The following is a 15,287-nucleotide window of genomic DNA, read 5'->3' as shown; positions in this document are numbered from 1 at the left end:
TAACAGATATTTTACATTTTATTTCATTCACATAAATCTTAGAATCCAGGGATGGGGATTGCTAGAATGGCACTCAATAGAATGTATACCTCCACCAACAGTTCCTTCCAGTGCAATTCTAAGCTGCAGCTCCACAGTCACTCTGCTGCTCAGCCTCCTGCTCCTCAGCCACCAGCCAGATCCCTCTGTGGATCCAATACTGCCACTCACTTGAGCCTCGACCAAAGCCTCTGCCTTCCAGTACCATGAGCCCTAGCTCTGAGCCTGAGCCTTCCTCCACCACCTCTTTACCTGAGCTTCCTGAATAAATTCCTATTTACCTATCCACTGTCTTGGTGTCCACTTTTGGGTCCAACTTCAAACCACTACAATTCGTGACAGAGTGATCTGGCCAACATGGATCCAGCAGACCCAGACGCCATTCAACAAGCACTCAGCGCTCAAGAAGCATGTTCCTTACAAATGTAGCTCCATTTAAAAGGGAAATAAACAGGCTTTCAAACGGTATAAGATTTATTGCCAAGAAGCATTGCTACAACAAAGAAATAATTTACCAAACACAAATTTCCTTACTTTTTGTGCTGTTTATCAATGAGGAATATTTGCTAAAATACCAGTTAGTGGTAGCTCTGTTTAACAGCAGAAGCCAAACTGCACACTTTTCCCAGACTGCAACTAACAATTGAATATCAAATATTTTCTAGAATAACTGGTTAGCTGTTTTGTCGATAAAATGTTAATATAATAAATGAAAGATGCACATCGCAGTGTAGCTCTTCAATGTCTTCAAATGCACAACAGTCGAAAAACATTCAATTTAGAATGATTATAAAACATTGCAAATTCTCCTATCAAACAGCTGACCATACAAGCAAAGGATGAAAAAGTTTGAACGACCAAGAATAGAGATGCAACAATTAGTCGATTACTCAATTAGTCAGTCAAAATAACATTAAGTGCCAATATTTTGATAATCAATTAATAATTTGTCATTTTTCAAGCAAGAAACATTTGCTGGTTCCAGTTTCATAAATATAAAGATTTGTTGCTTTTTTTTTGTCATTTGTGACAGTAAATAAAGAGTCTTTGGGTTTTAGACAAAAGCAGAAAACTGAAGGTGTCATTTGGTCTGTGGGAAATTGTGATGAGCATTGTTCACATTTTTTGACATATACTCAACTATTAATCCATTAATAGTGAAAACAGTCAGTGTATTGATAACAATTGATAATGAAAATTATCATTAGCTGCAGTCCTTATCAAGAATCAGACCTTCTACACGAGCTACAAACACTCATAAAATTGCCAACCACAACAGATTTATGATGAACTAACTTTTTCTGGATTAGATTACGGTACTGGATTGATAATGGGTTATTGTGGACTGATGATCAACATGATTAGAGGTTTATTTTACAAATCACTAAATCAAATTGTAAGTGACATTAACAATACATTTAAATTTCAAACACCGAAATAGAAATCTACCCTCCTCTGTGACTCCCACCTCTCCATGACGGCATCATCTCACTGAATTATCATCATAGAAATCTATATAACAGCATCTCTTCTTGTTGCTCTCACTACTCACAGACAGTTACATGATATCTCATCATATGCCGGACCAGTGTGGCATTGAAGTAAGTTTAACTTTCTTAATTTACCTTTCCATTTAAAAGTTTCTTAAAAAGTTAGACAGTGCTCAACTACCAGTCGAAGGAGTTTGTTTCCCTCAACACTGTTAGATTTACTATTTTTGTTTTTTAAAATGTTTTCTCTTTTCAGACAAATGTACAATACAGATCATTTAAAGATTACATTTATGGCATTTAGCAGACGCTTTTGTGCAAAGCAACTTACAATAAGTACATTTGTCACAAGAAAGAAACCGCAACATATCACTGTCGATAAAGTAAGAATGAAAAAATAGAAAGAATTTTCAAGCCCTTGTCTGAGCATAGAAGCTGCTATTTATCAAGGATACCTTAAGTACATAACTGCTATGATTTAAGTGCTAAGGGTAAAAACATACAAGTGCAGATTAGTCAGCTCATCTGAATCTAGCTGAGGCTGCAGCCTTATTCAAAAATGGTCCATTTGTTATTTATTTGCTTTGCCTTCATTGTGTCATTTATTACAAAATGTAATCATGAAAAACTCTTTTGTTCATAACTTTGAAAATGTGATATTTTATTTCGAAAGGAAATTCATTGTAAACAAATATCGTTTCAGTCATATTCAAAGCAAAATGTGTCTTCTTTAATGTGAGAATTTTCTTCTTTTCCTCGTCATTTATGAAAGTAAATGAACAGTGTGATTTTTTTGGAGACATCATGTTGGGCTCTGGGAAATTGTGATTTTTCATAATTGTTTGACATTTTACAGACTAAACAGTCAATTAATTGTGGAAATAATCAGCTGATAGTCAGTGAAAATAACTTAGTTGGAGCTTTATGCAATTAAACTTCTTTTGTGGAACTCAGGGCTGCACGATATGTTTAAAAAAGATCTATTGCCATTATTTTGACAGATGTGATTCAGAATTAGTGTGACTGAACGTTTTTGCATCACAGTTTTTATTCTCACTGAAAAAACTCTAAAATCATGATGTTATGACATTTGTTGGAGTCTCACTGAACATACATGTTTTCTTACGTCTGGATAACTAGATTTGTAGGCCAGGACATTCTGCAGCACTGCAGTACTTCATTATAATGATTTTCTGTCACGTATTTTACCATTATCAAACAATTGAGGCTTCTGTGATTTGACAACAATATCTAAGACACTGACAGCTCTTTTTTCAATTTGATCTGAACCGAGATGTGGTTTCTCAGGACTAAGCAGGACGAGGTGCGATATGAACTCAACCAGACGTCTGGACAGCCTGAGTGAAGCTTTCTTAAAGAACTTCATCACCATTGCTATCGCCGTCATCATCAACTTCATCAATGGAACTTTTGTCTACACCTACTTCAAGAGCCATGTCTTCCAGAGAGACCCCAGGTGATACGAGGACCATGTGTTTTCTCTCACACAAATATGTGAAGATGCTTACAGTCAAATCAATGAGATTGCTCTTGTACCTATATATATTTCGCCAAATGTCGTGATGGTGACTCGTCTTTCCTCTGAACCCTGCTCTTTGTGCTTATTTTTTCCTCTCCTGTCATATCTTCTCCTTGCTGACTGCTGTGCTCGTCTCTCCTGCAGGTATGTGCTGTACATACATTTGGTTATCAATGACATGATCATGCTGACAATTGCTGTGGTGCTGCAGATCATGATCTACACCATTCCCCTGAAACTGGCTCCCTGCTGCTTCATGCTGCTCATCTTAGTCACTACAAGCAAGTAGGTGTGTGTTATTTGTTCAACTTAAAGTGTTAACACAACTATTCTGCATATGTGCTTTGAGGGTTTTCTTGGATCTGACATTCCCACTGCATACAGTACATGTTTTAGTTTGGGGTGGACTATTTTGAGTTTATACTGATAACAGAGAACTACCTGCTTTAGATCAGAACAAGTGTAGGTGCTGAACTTCCAAGTTTCAACTTTCATTTCTCCAAGTGAGGAAATAATGTTCATAGTTTGCATATTTATTACTCTGCTGTATTTCACCGACCTACACAATAAAAACAAGTAACTAAGAGCAGCAACTGTCTTTAAGATCTGAGCCAACAAACTATTGGCCTATATTCATTTAAAACGTGACATGTCCAGGCTTTGTGCACAAAGTCAAGCAGAAGTTTCTGCTCAGAAATTTTCAGTGGCAAAAATATTCACAGAACATTATGACAAAAGTTACAGTGCACAGCAGAAGCTTTGTATAAACTGTAGCCTACCTCCTGAATTCACTCTGCTATCACCTACTGCAAAAGTGTCTGTGCCAGGCTTTACACAGGGTTCACAGTGATGAATATAGAAGTCCCTTTCTGCCCTTTCTCTCTTTTAGTTATTAGGGGTGTCAGGATATTGATTATAAATCCGATATCAATCGAAATGACGTCACAATCTCGAACTTTGAAATCAAAGGTGGAATCAAGGATTTAGCCACGCACCCAGTGTCTGGCAGGTGTTCCAAGAGGGGGAAAAAAACACGCAGTGCATGTCGTAGCGCGGTGAGTGGATTCACATTGGATCTGGTGTTGCGGCAAATACGCAGGTTTTCCCATTCATTTTAATGAGGGTAGTTGGTTTTGGCTGCAGCGGTGCACGTCGAAATAGTTGAGACGGAGTCAACTTTTAGAGAAACGCAGCCCGTCATCACGTTGCGATGGCCAATAAAATAAGCTGGAGATCAGACTACAACTGAAGCCACAGTCGAGTGTAAAGTAATCGTGTGTAAAGTGTATTCAATCAGTTTGGCTTTGTGCACCAGTTTAAAACACTGTGGATGCTGACGATCACTGTACGACCAGCATGTTTAACCTACTGTGGCAGAGACATGACCAGAGATCATAACCAGAGTACAACAGGTCAGTAGCAGGGCATGTTATTTAGCATGGATAACTACTACAGAGGGAAAACAACAGACATTACTGTGTAACGTTAAGTTTTACTTTCACTTCGATTCGGTTGAAAACACAGTGATGACAGTAATGACTTTACTGTTATTTTTAATCCATGTATGAGAACAAACAATCACTAGTACTTCCAGCATGCTAGTAGCATAACAACATATCAGCTTCGTCTTTCAGCAAACTGATCAGCTGGCGTTCACAACACGTAACACACACGGGCCGTAGAGTGACACTCCCACACGGCCGAACCAACCTAGCACACACGTACACAGGCAACACAACAAATATGTCAGGACAGCTCTGCAGGCATCATAAAGAAGTACACCTAACTAAAAAAACAACACCACATTATATATATATATATATATATATATATATATATATATATATATATATATACACACACACACACACACACATACATACATATATATACATACATATATATATATATACACATACATACACCGATCAGGCATAACATTATGACCACCTGCCTAATATTATGAAGGTTCCCCTTGTGCAGCCAAAACAGCTCTGACCTGTCAAGACATGGACTTAAGACCTGTGAGGGTGTCCTGTGGTGTCTGGCACCAGGGCGTTTTATAGTGGATCCTCTGGGTCCTGTATGTTGGGGGGTGGGCCCTCCATGGATCAAACCTGCTCCAACACGTCTTACAGATGCTCGATCATATTGGGATCTGGGGAATTTGGAGGCTCGGCCAACACCTTGGGCCCTTTATTACGTTCCTCGAGCTGTTCCTGAGCAGTGTTTGCAGTATGTCACGGCACATTGTCCTGCTGGGGGGCCACTGCCATCGGGTAGTGTTGTTGTGATGAGGGGGTGTACTTGGTCCACAACAGTGTTTGGATGGGTGGTGCGTGTCAAGTGGCATTCACATGAATGCCAGCACCCAAGGTTTCCCAGCAGAACATCACATTGTGATGAGATGATCAATGTTATTCACGTTACCTGTCACTGGTTTTAATGTTGTGGCTGATCAGTATCAGTATGTATGTAGAAGGGGTATGGTGAAGGTGAAAACAAAAAAGCACCAGTTGTATGCAGGGGCAACATGCAAACAAATTGTCCCTGCAAAGTGAGTAGCAATTAAGGTTAGATAAGCAGATTCATGTACAGTGTGTCTGTTCATAAATGAGAGCCACACCTCATTCATATTTGTAATGTAAATCTGAACAAATCATGAACAAATAAAATCTTGTGCGTTTTTATTTGTCTTCACCCAGGAACAGCCCTCTGAACCTGGCTGGCATGGCACTCGAGCGTTATATTGCTGTTTGCAAACCTCTTCATCACGTTCATATCTGCACCCTGCAGCGGACCTATGGTCTCATCGCACTGATCTGGGCCGTCTCCTTCCTGCCCACCGTCACAGATGTCATCTTCCTTGTTGCCACCCAGCCTCTTTCTATCTTCTCAAGAAGCATCATCTGTTACGAGTCCAACATCTTCAGCACACCGTTCCACAAGACACACAGGGCAGTTGTCCAGGTGAAATACTGATTATTAATCTTTGATTTCCTGTATGATGTCAGCCATTTCTGTTTATTCCATGGAGCAGTTTGTTTATGTTTTTGGCTTGTGTGCCTTTGTGTCCTCCTCAGGGGCTTCTGCTTTGCTTCGTCTTCCTGACTGTGCTCATCACCTACCTGAAGGTCCTCTGCACTGCCCGGGCAGCCTCAGGTTTGAACCAGGCCTCAGCCAGAAACGCCCGTAACACCATCCTGCTGCACGGAGTCCAGCTCCTCATCTGCATGTCCTCCTTCACTTCTCCATTCATCAACATGATGTTAGTCACCGCTTGGCCCAAGAAACGCACCACAATTCTCTTCACCACCTACCTGGTTACCGGTATACTTCCACGTCTGCTCAGTCCGCTCATATACGGCATCAGAGACAAGACATTCAGCTGCCACGTCAGGATGCACTTCTGCGCGAGGTGCTATCCTGCAGAGAAGAGGGTGAACCCGATGGGCCCCCAGAGAAGGTCCAAAAAGGTCTCACACTGAATGACCTTAAAACACCAGTGATTTTGCATGTTTTAGTTCATTATCTGCAAATACAAGTTGATTTTGGTTTTTAATTGAAAGGAATGTTTGTGAGTGAATAATCAACATTTCTGTGTTAAAATCTGCTCCGATGCCTTCAGGCCCTCATGATTTAAAGGGTCAACGCTACATTTGGGTCAGAAAAAGTTTGTAAAAGTTTCTTTCCAAAATAGTAAATGCACATTTTTATGAAATGCAGCTGGTTTACAATATAAAAATGCTACAAAATACGGTTTGTCTGTTTACTGTCAGTGTTACAAAGTGCAGTGCAGAATGCATAAATAAAGAAAAAACTATATTAAAAAGTCAGTTGCTTTAGCATTTGTTCTTATATAGTACTTTATTGTTTTTTGTATATTGTATATAGTACCTAATTGTTTCTTATTGTTTCTAGATTTGCCCTTGTATTTTGATTGTATTTGTACTTGAATGTACCTGCTGCTATGATAACTTAATTTCCCCTCGGGAATTAATAAAGTTATCTATCTATCTGATCCCAAACACCTGAACAGCCTCAAAAATATAATAATGTTCAAGTTTAAGGTAATAGCCATTTCAACCACAATGATAATTAATAACGATCAATAATATAATTTCTGATTTTTAACATATTTTACATTTTATTTCATTCACATAAATCTTAGAATCCAGGGATGGGGATTGCTACAATGGCACTCAATAGAATGTATACCTCCACCAACAGTTCCTTCCAGTGCAATTCTAAGCTGCAGCTCCACAGTCACTCTGCTGCTCAGCCTCCTGCTCCTCAGCCACCAGCCAGATCCCTCTGTGGATCCAATACTGCCACTCACTTGAGCCTCAACCAAAGCCTCTGCCTTCCAGTACCATGAGCCCTAGCTCTGAGCCTGAGCCTTCCTCCACCACCTCTTTACCTGAGCTTCCTGAATAAATTCCTATTTACCTATCCACTGTCTTGGTGTCCACTTTTGGGTCCAACTTCAAACCACTACAATTCGTGACAGAGCGATCTGGCCAACATGGATCCAGCAGACCCAGACGCCATTCAACAAGCACTCAGCGCTCAAGAAGCATGTTCCTTACAAATGTAGCTCCATTTAAAAGGGAAATAAACAGGCTTTCAAACGGTATAAGATTTATTGCCAAGAAGCATTGCTACAACAAAGAAATAATTTACCAAACACAAATTTCCTTACTTTTTGTGCTGTTTATCAATGAGGAATATTTGCTAAAATACCAGTTAGTGGTAGCTCTGTTTAACAGCAGAAGCCAAACTGCACACTTTTCCCAGACTGCAACTAACAATTGAATATCAAATATTTTCTAGAATAACTGGTTAGCTGTTTTGTCGATAAAATGTTAATATAATAAATGAAAGATGCACATCGCAGTGTAGCTCTTCAATGTCTTCAAATGCACAACAGTCGAAAAACATTCAATTTAGAATGATTATAAAACATTGCAAATTCTCCTATCAAACAGCTGACCATACAAGCAAAGGATGAAAAAGTTTGAACGACCAAGAATAGAGATGCAACAATTAGTCGATTACTCAATTAGTCAGTCAAAATAACATTAAGTGCCAATATTTTGATAATCAATTAATAATTTGTCATTTTTCAAGCAAGAAACATTTGCTGGTTCCAGTTTCATAAATATATAGATTTGTTGCTTTTTTTTGTCATTTGTGACAGTAAATAAAGAGTCTTTGGGTTTTAGACAAAAGCAGAAAACTGAAGGTGTCATTTGGTCTGTGGGAAATTGTGATGAGCATTGTTCACATTTTTTGACATATACTCAACTATTAATCCATTAATAGTGAAAACAGTCAGTGTATTGATAACAATTGATAATGAAAATTATCATTAGCTGCAGTCCTTATCAAGAATCAGACCTTCTACACGAGCTACAAACACTCATAAAATTGCCAACCACAACAGATTTATGATGAACTAACTTTTTCTGGATTAGATTACGGTACTGGATTGATAATGGGTTATTGTGGACTGATGATCAACATGATTAGAGGTTTATTTTACAAATCACTAAATCAAATTGTAAGTGACATTAACAATACATTTAAATTTCAAACACCGAAATAGAAATCTACCCTCCTCTGTGACTCCCACCTCTCCATGACAGCATCATCTCACTGAATTATCATCATAGAAATCTATATAACAGCATCTCTTCTTGTTGCTCTCACTACTCACAGACAGTTACATGATATCTCATCATATGCCGGACCAGTGTGGCATTGAAGTAAGTTTAACTTTCTTAATTTACCTTTCCATTTAAAAGTTTCTTAAAAAGTTAGACAGTGCTCAACTACCAGTCGAAGGATTTTGTTTCCCTCAACACTGTTAGATTTACTATTTTTGTTTTTTAAAATGTTTTCTCTTTTCAGACAAATGTACAATACAGATCATTTAAAGATTACATTTATGGCATTTAGCAGACGCTTTTGTGCAAAGCAACTTACAATAAGTACATTTGTCACAAGAAAGAAACCGCAACATATCACCGTCGATAAAGTAAGAATGAAAAAATAGAAAGAATTTTCAAGCCCTTGTCTGAGCATAGAAGCTGCTATTTATCAAGGATACCTTAAGTACATAACTGCTATGATTTAAGTGCTAAGGGTAAAAACATACAAGTGCAGATTAGTCAGCTCATCTGAATCTAGCTGAGGCTGCAGCCTTATTCAAAAATGGTCCATTTGTTATTTATTTGCTTTGCCTTCATTGTGTCATTTATTACAAAATGTAATCATGAAAAACTCTTTTGTTCATAACTTTGAAAATGTGATATTTTATTTCGAAAGGAAATTCATTGTAAACAAATATCGTTTCAGTCATATTCAAAGCAAAATGTGTCTTCTTTAATGTGAGAATTTTCTTCTTTTCCTCGTCATTTATGAAAGTAAATGAACAGTGTCATTTTTTGGAGACATCATGTTGGGCTCTGGGAAATTGTGATTTTTCATAAATTGTTTGACATTTTACAGACTAAACAATCAATTAATTGTGGAAATAATCAGCTGATTGATAGTCAGTGAAAATAACTTAGTTGGAGCTTTATGCAATTAAACTTCTTTTGTGGAACTCAGGGCTGCACGATATGATTAAAAAAGATCTATTGCCATTATTTTGACAGATGTGATTCAGAATTAGTGTGACTGATCATTTTTGCATCACAGTTTTTATTCTCACTGAAAAAACTCTAAAATCATGATGTTATGACATTTGTTGGAGTCTCACTGAACATACATGTTTTCTTACGTCTGGATAACTAGATTTGTAGGACAGGACATTCTGCAGCACTGCAGTACTTCATTATAATGATTTTCTGTCACGTATTTTACCATTATCAAACAATTGAGGCTTCTGTGATTTGACAACAATATCTAAGACACTGACAGCTCTTTTTTCAATTTGATCTGAACCGAGATGTGGTTTCTCAGGACTAAGCAGGACGAGGTGCGATATGAACTCAACCAGACGTCTGGACAGCCTGAGTGAAGCTTTCTTAAAGAACTTCATCACCATTGCTATCGCCGTCATCATCAACTTCATCAATGGAACTTTTGTCTACACCTACTTCAAGAGCCATGTCTTCCAGAGAGACCCCAGGTGATACGAGGACCATGTGTTTTCTCTCACACAAATATGTGAAGATGCTTACAGTCAAATCAATGAGATTGCTCTTGTACCTTCATATATTTTGCCAAATGTCGTGGTGGTGACTCGTCTTTCCTCTGAACCCTGCTCTTTGTGCTTATTTTTTCCTCTCCTGTCATATCTTCTCCTTGCTGACTGCTGTGCTTGTCTCTCCTGCAGGTATGTGCTGTACATACATTTGGTTATCAACGACATGATCATGCTGACAATTGCTGTGGTGCTGCAGATCATGACATACACCATTTCCCTGAAACTGGCTCCCTGCTGCTTCATGCTGCTCATCTTAGTCACTACAAGCAAGTAGGTGTGTGTTATTTGTTCAACTTAAAGTGTTAACTATTCTGCTTATGGGCTTTGGGTAGGGATGTCCCGAGCCGATCTGCGGTATCGTGATCAAGGCCGATATGGGCATTGTTTCACTGCTCGGGATCGGCAATTTTGAACATGGACCCAAGCCCAATGATTTTTATGTCAGCTGTCATAAACGGAGCACAATTTGTGGCAGAACGCAGACGTGCGTGTAACGTTACTCTGGCAAACCTGTGGATAAAATGTCTGTGGTGTGGAAATATTTTAAATTAGAAAGCAAAAGCAGCCAGTGGTAACATCTGCAATACAACCATTTTTGCGAGGGGGAAACAAAAGAGCTGCATTTAATACTACAAATTTGATAGGGCACACAAAAAACAAACACTTAAAGGAATACAACGAGTTCACTCAAGCAAGACAGGCAAAGGCACCGAAGCAACAAACACTCGCGGATACTTTCAAAAGGAAAGGGAAATATCCTAGAGACAGCGACATGGCTAAAAATATTACAAAGAAGGTAATTGAATTCATCGCTCTGGATAACCAGCCCATCTCCGTGGTAGAGGATCAGGGTTTTCGCTGTCTTCTGGAGTTTTTGAATCCCCGGTAGGCCCTACCATCTCAGCATTACATTCTGGATAACGCCTTACCAGAGATGTACAGCAAAGTTCGTGACCACCTATGAGGTGATTTAACAGATGTGACTGCTATTAGCTTTACGACAGACATTTGGAGTTCTGATGTTTGCCCCATGTCATTGCTCAGCCATGACAAATGAAAACCAATGTTGCAATAGCATATGCAGAATAAGAAAGAGCCATATGAAAGTATTTACTTTGCAGGTAATTTTTTCTTAATGCAGCTGTATTATCTAGGAAAATATTAGTTAGGGCTAAGCATCGGATCGGGACTCGGTATTGGCAGATACAAAATATTAAATGACTGGGATACACACACACACACACACATTAGCAGATTCATGTACAGTATGTCTGTTCATAAATGAGATCCACACCTCATTCGTATTTGTAATGTAAGTCTGAACAAATCATGAACAAATCAAATCTCGTGTGATTTAATTTGTCTTCACCCAGGAACAGCCCTCTGAACCTGGCTGGCATGGCACTCGAGCGTTATATTGCTGTTTGCAAACCTCTTCATCACATCCAGATCTGCACCCTGCAGCGGACCTACGGTCTCATCGCACTGATCTGGGCCGTCTCCTTCCTGCCCACCGTCACAGATGTCATGTTCCTTGTTGCAACCCAGCCTCTTTCTATCTTCTCAAGAAGCATCATCTGTTACCACTCCAACATCTTCAGCACACCGTTCCACAAGACACACGTGGCAGTTGTCCACGTGAAATACTGATTATTAATCTTTGATTTCCTTTATGATATCAGCCATTTCTGTTTATTCCATGGAGCAGATTGTTTATGTTTTTGGCTTGTGTGCCTTTGTGTCCTCCTCAGGGGCTTCTGCTTTGCTTCGTCTTCATGACTGTGCTCATCACCTACCTGAAGGTCCTCTGTGCTGCCCGGGCGGCCTCAGGTTTGAACCAGGCCTCAGCCAGAAACGCCAGTAACACCATCCTGCTGCACGGAGTCCAGCTCCTCATCTGCATGTCCTCCTTCATTTCTCCATTCATCAACATCATGTTAGTCACCGCTTGGCCCAAGAAACGCACCACAATTCTCTTCACCACCTACCTGGTTACCGGTATACTTCCACGTCTGCTCAGTCCACTCATATACGGCATCAGAGACAAGACATTCAGCTGCCACGTCAGGATGCACTTCTGCTCGAGGTGCTATCCTGCAGAGAAGAGGGTGAACCCGATGGGCCCCCAGAGAAGGTCCAAAAAGGTCTCACACTGAATGACCTTAAAACACCAGTGATTTTGCATGTTTTAGTTCATTATCTGCAAATACAAGTTGATTTTGGATTTTAATTGAAAGGAATTTTTGTCAGAGAATAATCAACATAATTGTGTTAAAATCTGCTCCAATGCCTTCAGGCCCTCATGTTTTAAAGGGTCAACGCAAAGTTTCTTTCCATAATGGTAAATGCACATTTTTATGAATGTAAACCAGCTTTAGTAAAAATGCTACAAAATACTGTTTGACTGTTTACTGTCAATGTTCCAAAGTGCAGTGCAGAATGCATAAATAAAGAAAAAAACAACATTAAAAATTAATTTGCTTCAGCCTTTGTTCTTATTGAAAAACTGAATATGTGAGAGGACTTCCGGTCGGTGAGTAAGATGGCGACGTGAACTTTTTCTCCCGATAGCTAGCTTAAAACTTTCTCCCCACAATTCATAAAAGAACACTTATCAGTCAGATTCAATGAGCGGGGGAGTTGCAACAAGAAGTAAGAAGAAACGTGACATTAAGAAAGGACCTAATCCAAATACAATGAGCCAAAACGATGAAAGCTGCGAGCATCTGGCTAATGCTAACCCGCTAACCGAAATGATGTGCTCGATGCAATAAGTAAAGAGATACACGACCTCAAAACAGAGATGAAGAAAGACTTGGCCACACGCAAAGAACAAATTACGAAAGATGTTAAGTCTGAAATCAATGAGCTAAAGCAAGAAATCTTCCAGCAACTCTTTGCCAACACTAAAATTTTACACACACACACACGGAACACATCGCAGAGATGGAGACGTGGAATATGGAGGTCAGAGACGCGCTGTGTAAATCTTTGAAACAACAGAAAATACTGCAAGACAAGCTGACGGATATTGAAGGGAGGAATAGGAGAAATAATATCTGTATTTTCAGATTACCCAAAGATAAAGAAGGTGACTCTGCCACCACATACATCCAAAAATTGCTCATAACGGAGCTCTCATTGCCACCTGATGTCAGCCTGCAAATCCAACGTGCGCACAGAGCGCTGGCCCAAAAGCCGAACCGCAGCTCGCCACCAAGGTCCATGATTGTTAACTTTCTGGAACTTGCCGTCAAAGAGATGGTCCTGAAAAAAAGCTTGGCAAAAGAAAATCGTTGTGGAAGGGCGGCAGCTGATTTTTGACCATGACTATGCAACAGAAGTGGTTTAGAAGAGGAAAGAGAACAGCGGGATCAAGAAGATATTGGTGCATGTTGGTGCATACCCGAGTATGAAGCGAGGTGGAAAGATATAGAAATGGAAGTCAAAGATTTACAAATTCTCAGAGAGAAAAATATTCAGTTGGGTGGCGTATGATCCAAAGTTTCTACCAGGTCTGAGTGACCTAATATTCAAAGTAATAGCCATTTCAACCACAATGATAATTAATAATGATTAATAATATAATTTCTGATTTTTAACAGATATTTTACATTTTATTTCATTCGTATAAATCTTAGAATCCAGGGATAGGGAGTGCTAGAATGGCACTCAATAGAATGTATACCTCCACCAACAGTCCCTTTCAATTCAATCAAACCAAATCTACTGTCATGATTGTGGACGTTGTGTTTTCTCTGTGCTTCGTGTTTGGTTTTGGTCTGTGTGCTCTGAGGTTTTCTTGCAGAGGTTGGGCATGGCTTCCAGGGTTGGCTGGCCTCTTGTACTACTTGTGACTTTGTACTCATTTGTTACATTGTTTCTTCAAGACATACTTTTGCAATCCATGTCATTCCTAGAGCCAGTGCAATTCCAAGCTGCAGCTCCACAGTCACTCTGCTGCTCAGCCTCCTGCTCCTCAGCCACCAGCCAGATCCCTCTGTGGATCCAATATTGCCACTCACTTGAGCCTCGACCAAAGCCTCTGCCTTCCAGTACCATGAGCCCTAGCTCTGAGCCTGAGCCTTCCTCCACCACCTCTTTACCTGAGCTTCCTGAATAAATTCCTATTTACCTATCCACTGTCTTGGTGTCCACTTTTGGGTCCAACTTCAAACCATTACAATTCGTGACAGAGCGATCTGGCCAACATGGATCCAGCAGACCCAGACGCCATTCAACAAGCACTCAGTGCTCAAGAAGCCTTAGTGGTCAGACATGATCAGGTGCTGTCATGAATTTGTTGAGAGGAAGGGCAGGACAGTAGGCTACAGCACCAGGTAAGTCAGCACCAGGAGGCTTCCAAACGCCTTATGTCTTACGACAGGGTACCCAGCCTCTAGCTTCTCATTCTGTAGATTTTCGCATTCTGACTTCTGAGAGTGGGGGAGATGAACGACTCCGGTGCCGATGACAACTTTGCGGATTCTGAATGAGTGGAGAAGGCTCATACCCCAGTGGAACCCATTGTAAGATAATGTTAATGCCTGAGATGGCAGACTCATAGCCACTGTAACTCACCATACTATACCTGTGAACCTGTTATTTCTGGTAATCATCATGAGCGGGTCCAGCTCCATGTCATTCCCTCCCCCACTTCACCTGTTGTTCTCGGTCTCCCCTGGCTCAAACTGCATGGTCCTCACATCAGTTAGAACACTTGCACCATCTCCAGTTTGAGTGTATTCTGCCACTCTCATTGCCTTCACTCAGCCATCCCTACCTGCCCTCCTCCTCCGAACTCCCTTGAACAGCTACAACACTTCCTGGGCTTTGCCACTTTCTATAAAAGGTTCATCCATGTCTACAGTAAGGTGGCAGTCCCCCTAACCCATCTAACCTCCACCAGCGGTCCCTTTGTTTGGACCCCTGAACCTGACGCACCCTTAAAAAAGTTAAAGGAACTATTCACCAGTGCTCCTGTGCTCTGTCTGGCTGGCTA

At 40.1% G+C, this 15,287-nt stretch overlaps 2 protein-coding genes across 2 annotated transcripts; both read left to right on the top strand.

Moving 5' to 3' along the window:
- Positions 1 to 2,860: 2,860 nt before the first annotated feature.
- Positions 2,861 to 6,557, top strand: LOC140997614 (odorant receptor 131-2-like). The gene is made up of 4 exons (XM_073467572.1): positions 2,861 to 3,006; positions 3,214 to 3,354; positions 5,775 to 6,039; positions 6,153 to 6,557. The coding sequence occupies exons 1-4, from the start codon at positions 2,861 to 2,863 to the stop codon at positions 6,555 to 6,557; spliced, it is 957 nt and encodes a 318-aa protein (XP_073323673.1).
- Positions 6,558 to 10,061: 3,504 nt separating this feature from the next.
- On the top strand, positions 10,062 to 12,441 carry LOC140997613 (odorant receptor 131-2-like). Its single transcript, XM_073467570.1, has 4 exons — positions 10,062 to 10,207; positions 10,415 to 10,555; positions 11,659 to 11,923; positions 12,037 to 12,441. The coding sequence occupies exons 1-4, from the start codon at positions 10,062 to 10,064 to the stop codon at positions 12,439 to 12,441; spliced, it is 957 nt and encodes a 318-aa protein (XP_073323671.1).
- The last annotated feature ends 2,846 nt before the right edge of the window (positions 12,442 to 15,287 follow it).

This window comes from Pagrus major, chromosome 6 (genome assembly GCF_040436345.1).
Source record: "Pagrus major chromosome 6, Pma_NU_1.0".
NCBI lineage: Eukaryota > Metazoa > Chordata > Actinopteri > Spariformes > Sparidae > Pagrus > Pagrus major.
This window is presented reverse-complemented; position numbering and strand designations above follow the sequence as displayed.

Excerpts from the sequence above, each read along its gene's own strand:
- LOC140997614 (XM_073467572.1), top strand. The coding sequence starts at position 2,861 with ATGAACTCAACCAGACGTCTGGACAGCCTGAGTGAAGCTTTCTTAAAG. Across the intron at positions 3,007-3,213 it reads GTCTTCCAGAGAGACCCCAG|GTATGTGCTGTACATACATT; the intron begins GTGATACGAGGA and ends TCTCTCCTGCAG. Across the intron at positions 3,355-5,774 it reads ATCTTAGTCACTACAAGCAA|GAACAGCCCTCTGAACCTGG; the intron begins GTAGGTGTGTGT and ends GTCTTCACCCAG.
- LOC140997613 (XM_073467570.1), top strand. The coding sequence starts at position 10,062 with ATGAACTCAACCAGACGTCTGGACAGCCTGAGTGAAGCTTTCTTAAAG. Across the intron at positions 10,208-10,414 it reads GTCTTCCAGAGAGACCCCAG|GTATGTGCTGTACATACATT; the intron begins GTGATACGAGGA and ends TCTCTCCTGCAG. Across the intron at positions 11,924-12,036 it reads CACACGTGGCAGTTGTCCAC|GGGCTTCTGCTTTGCTTCGT; the intron begins GTGAAATACTGA and ends TGTCCTCCTCAG.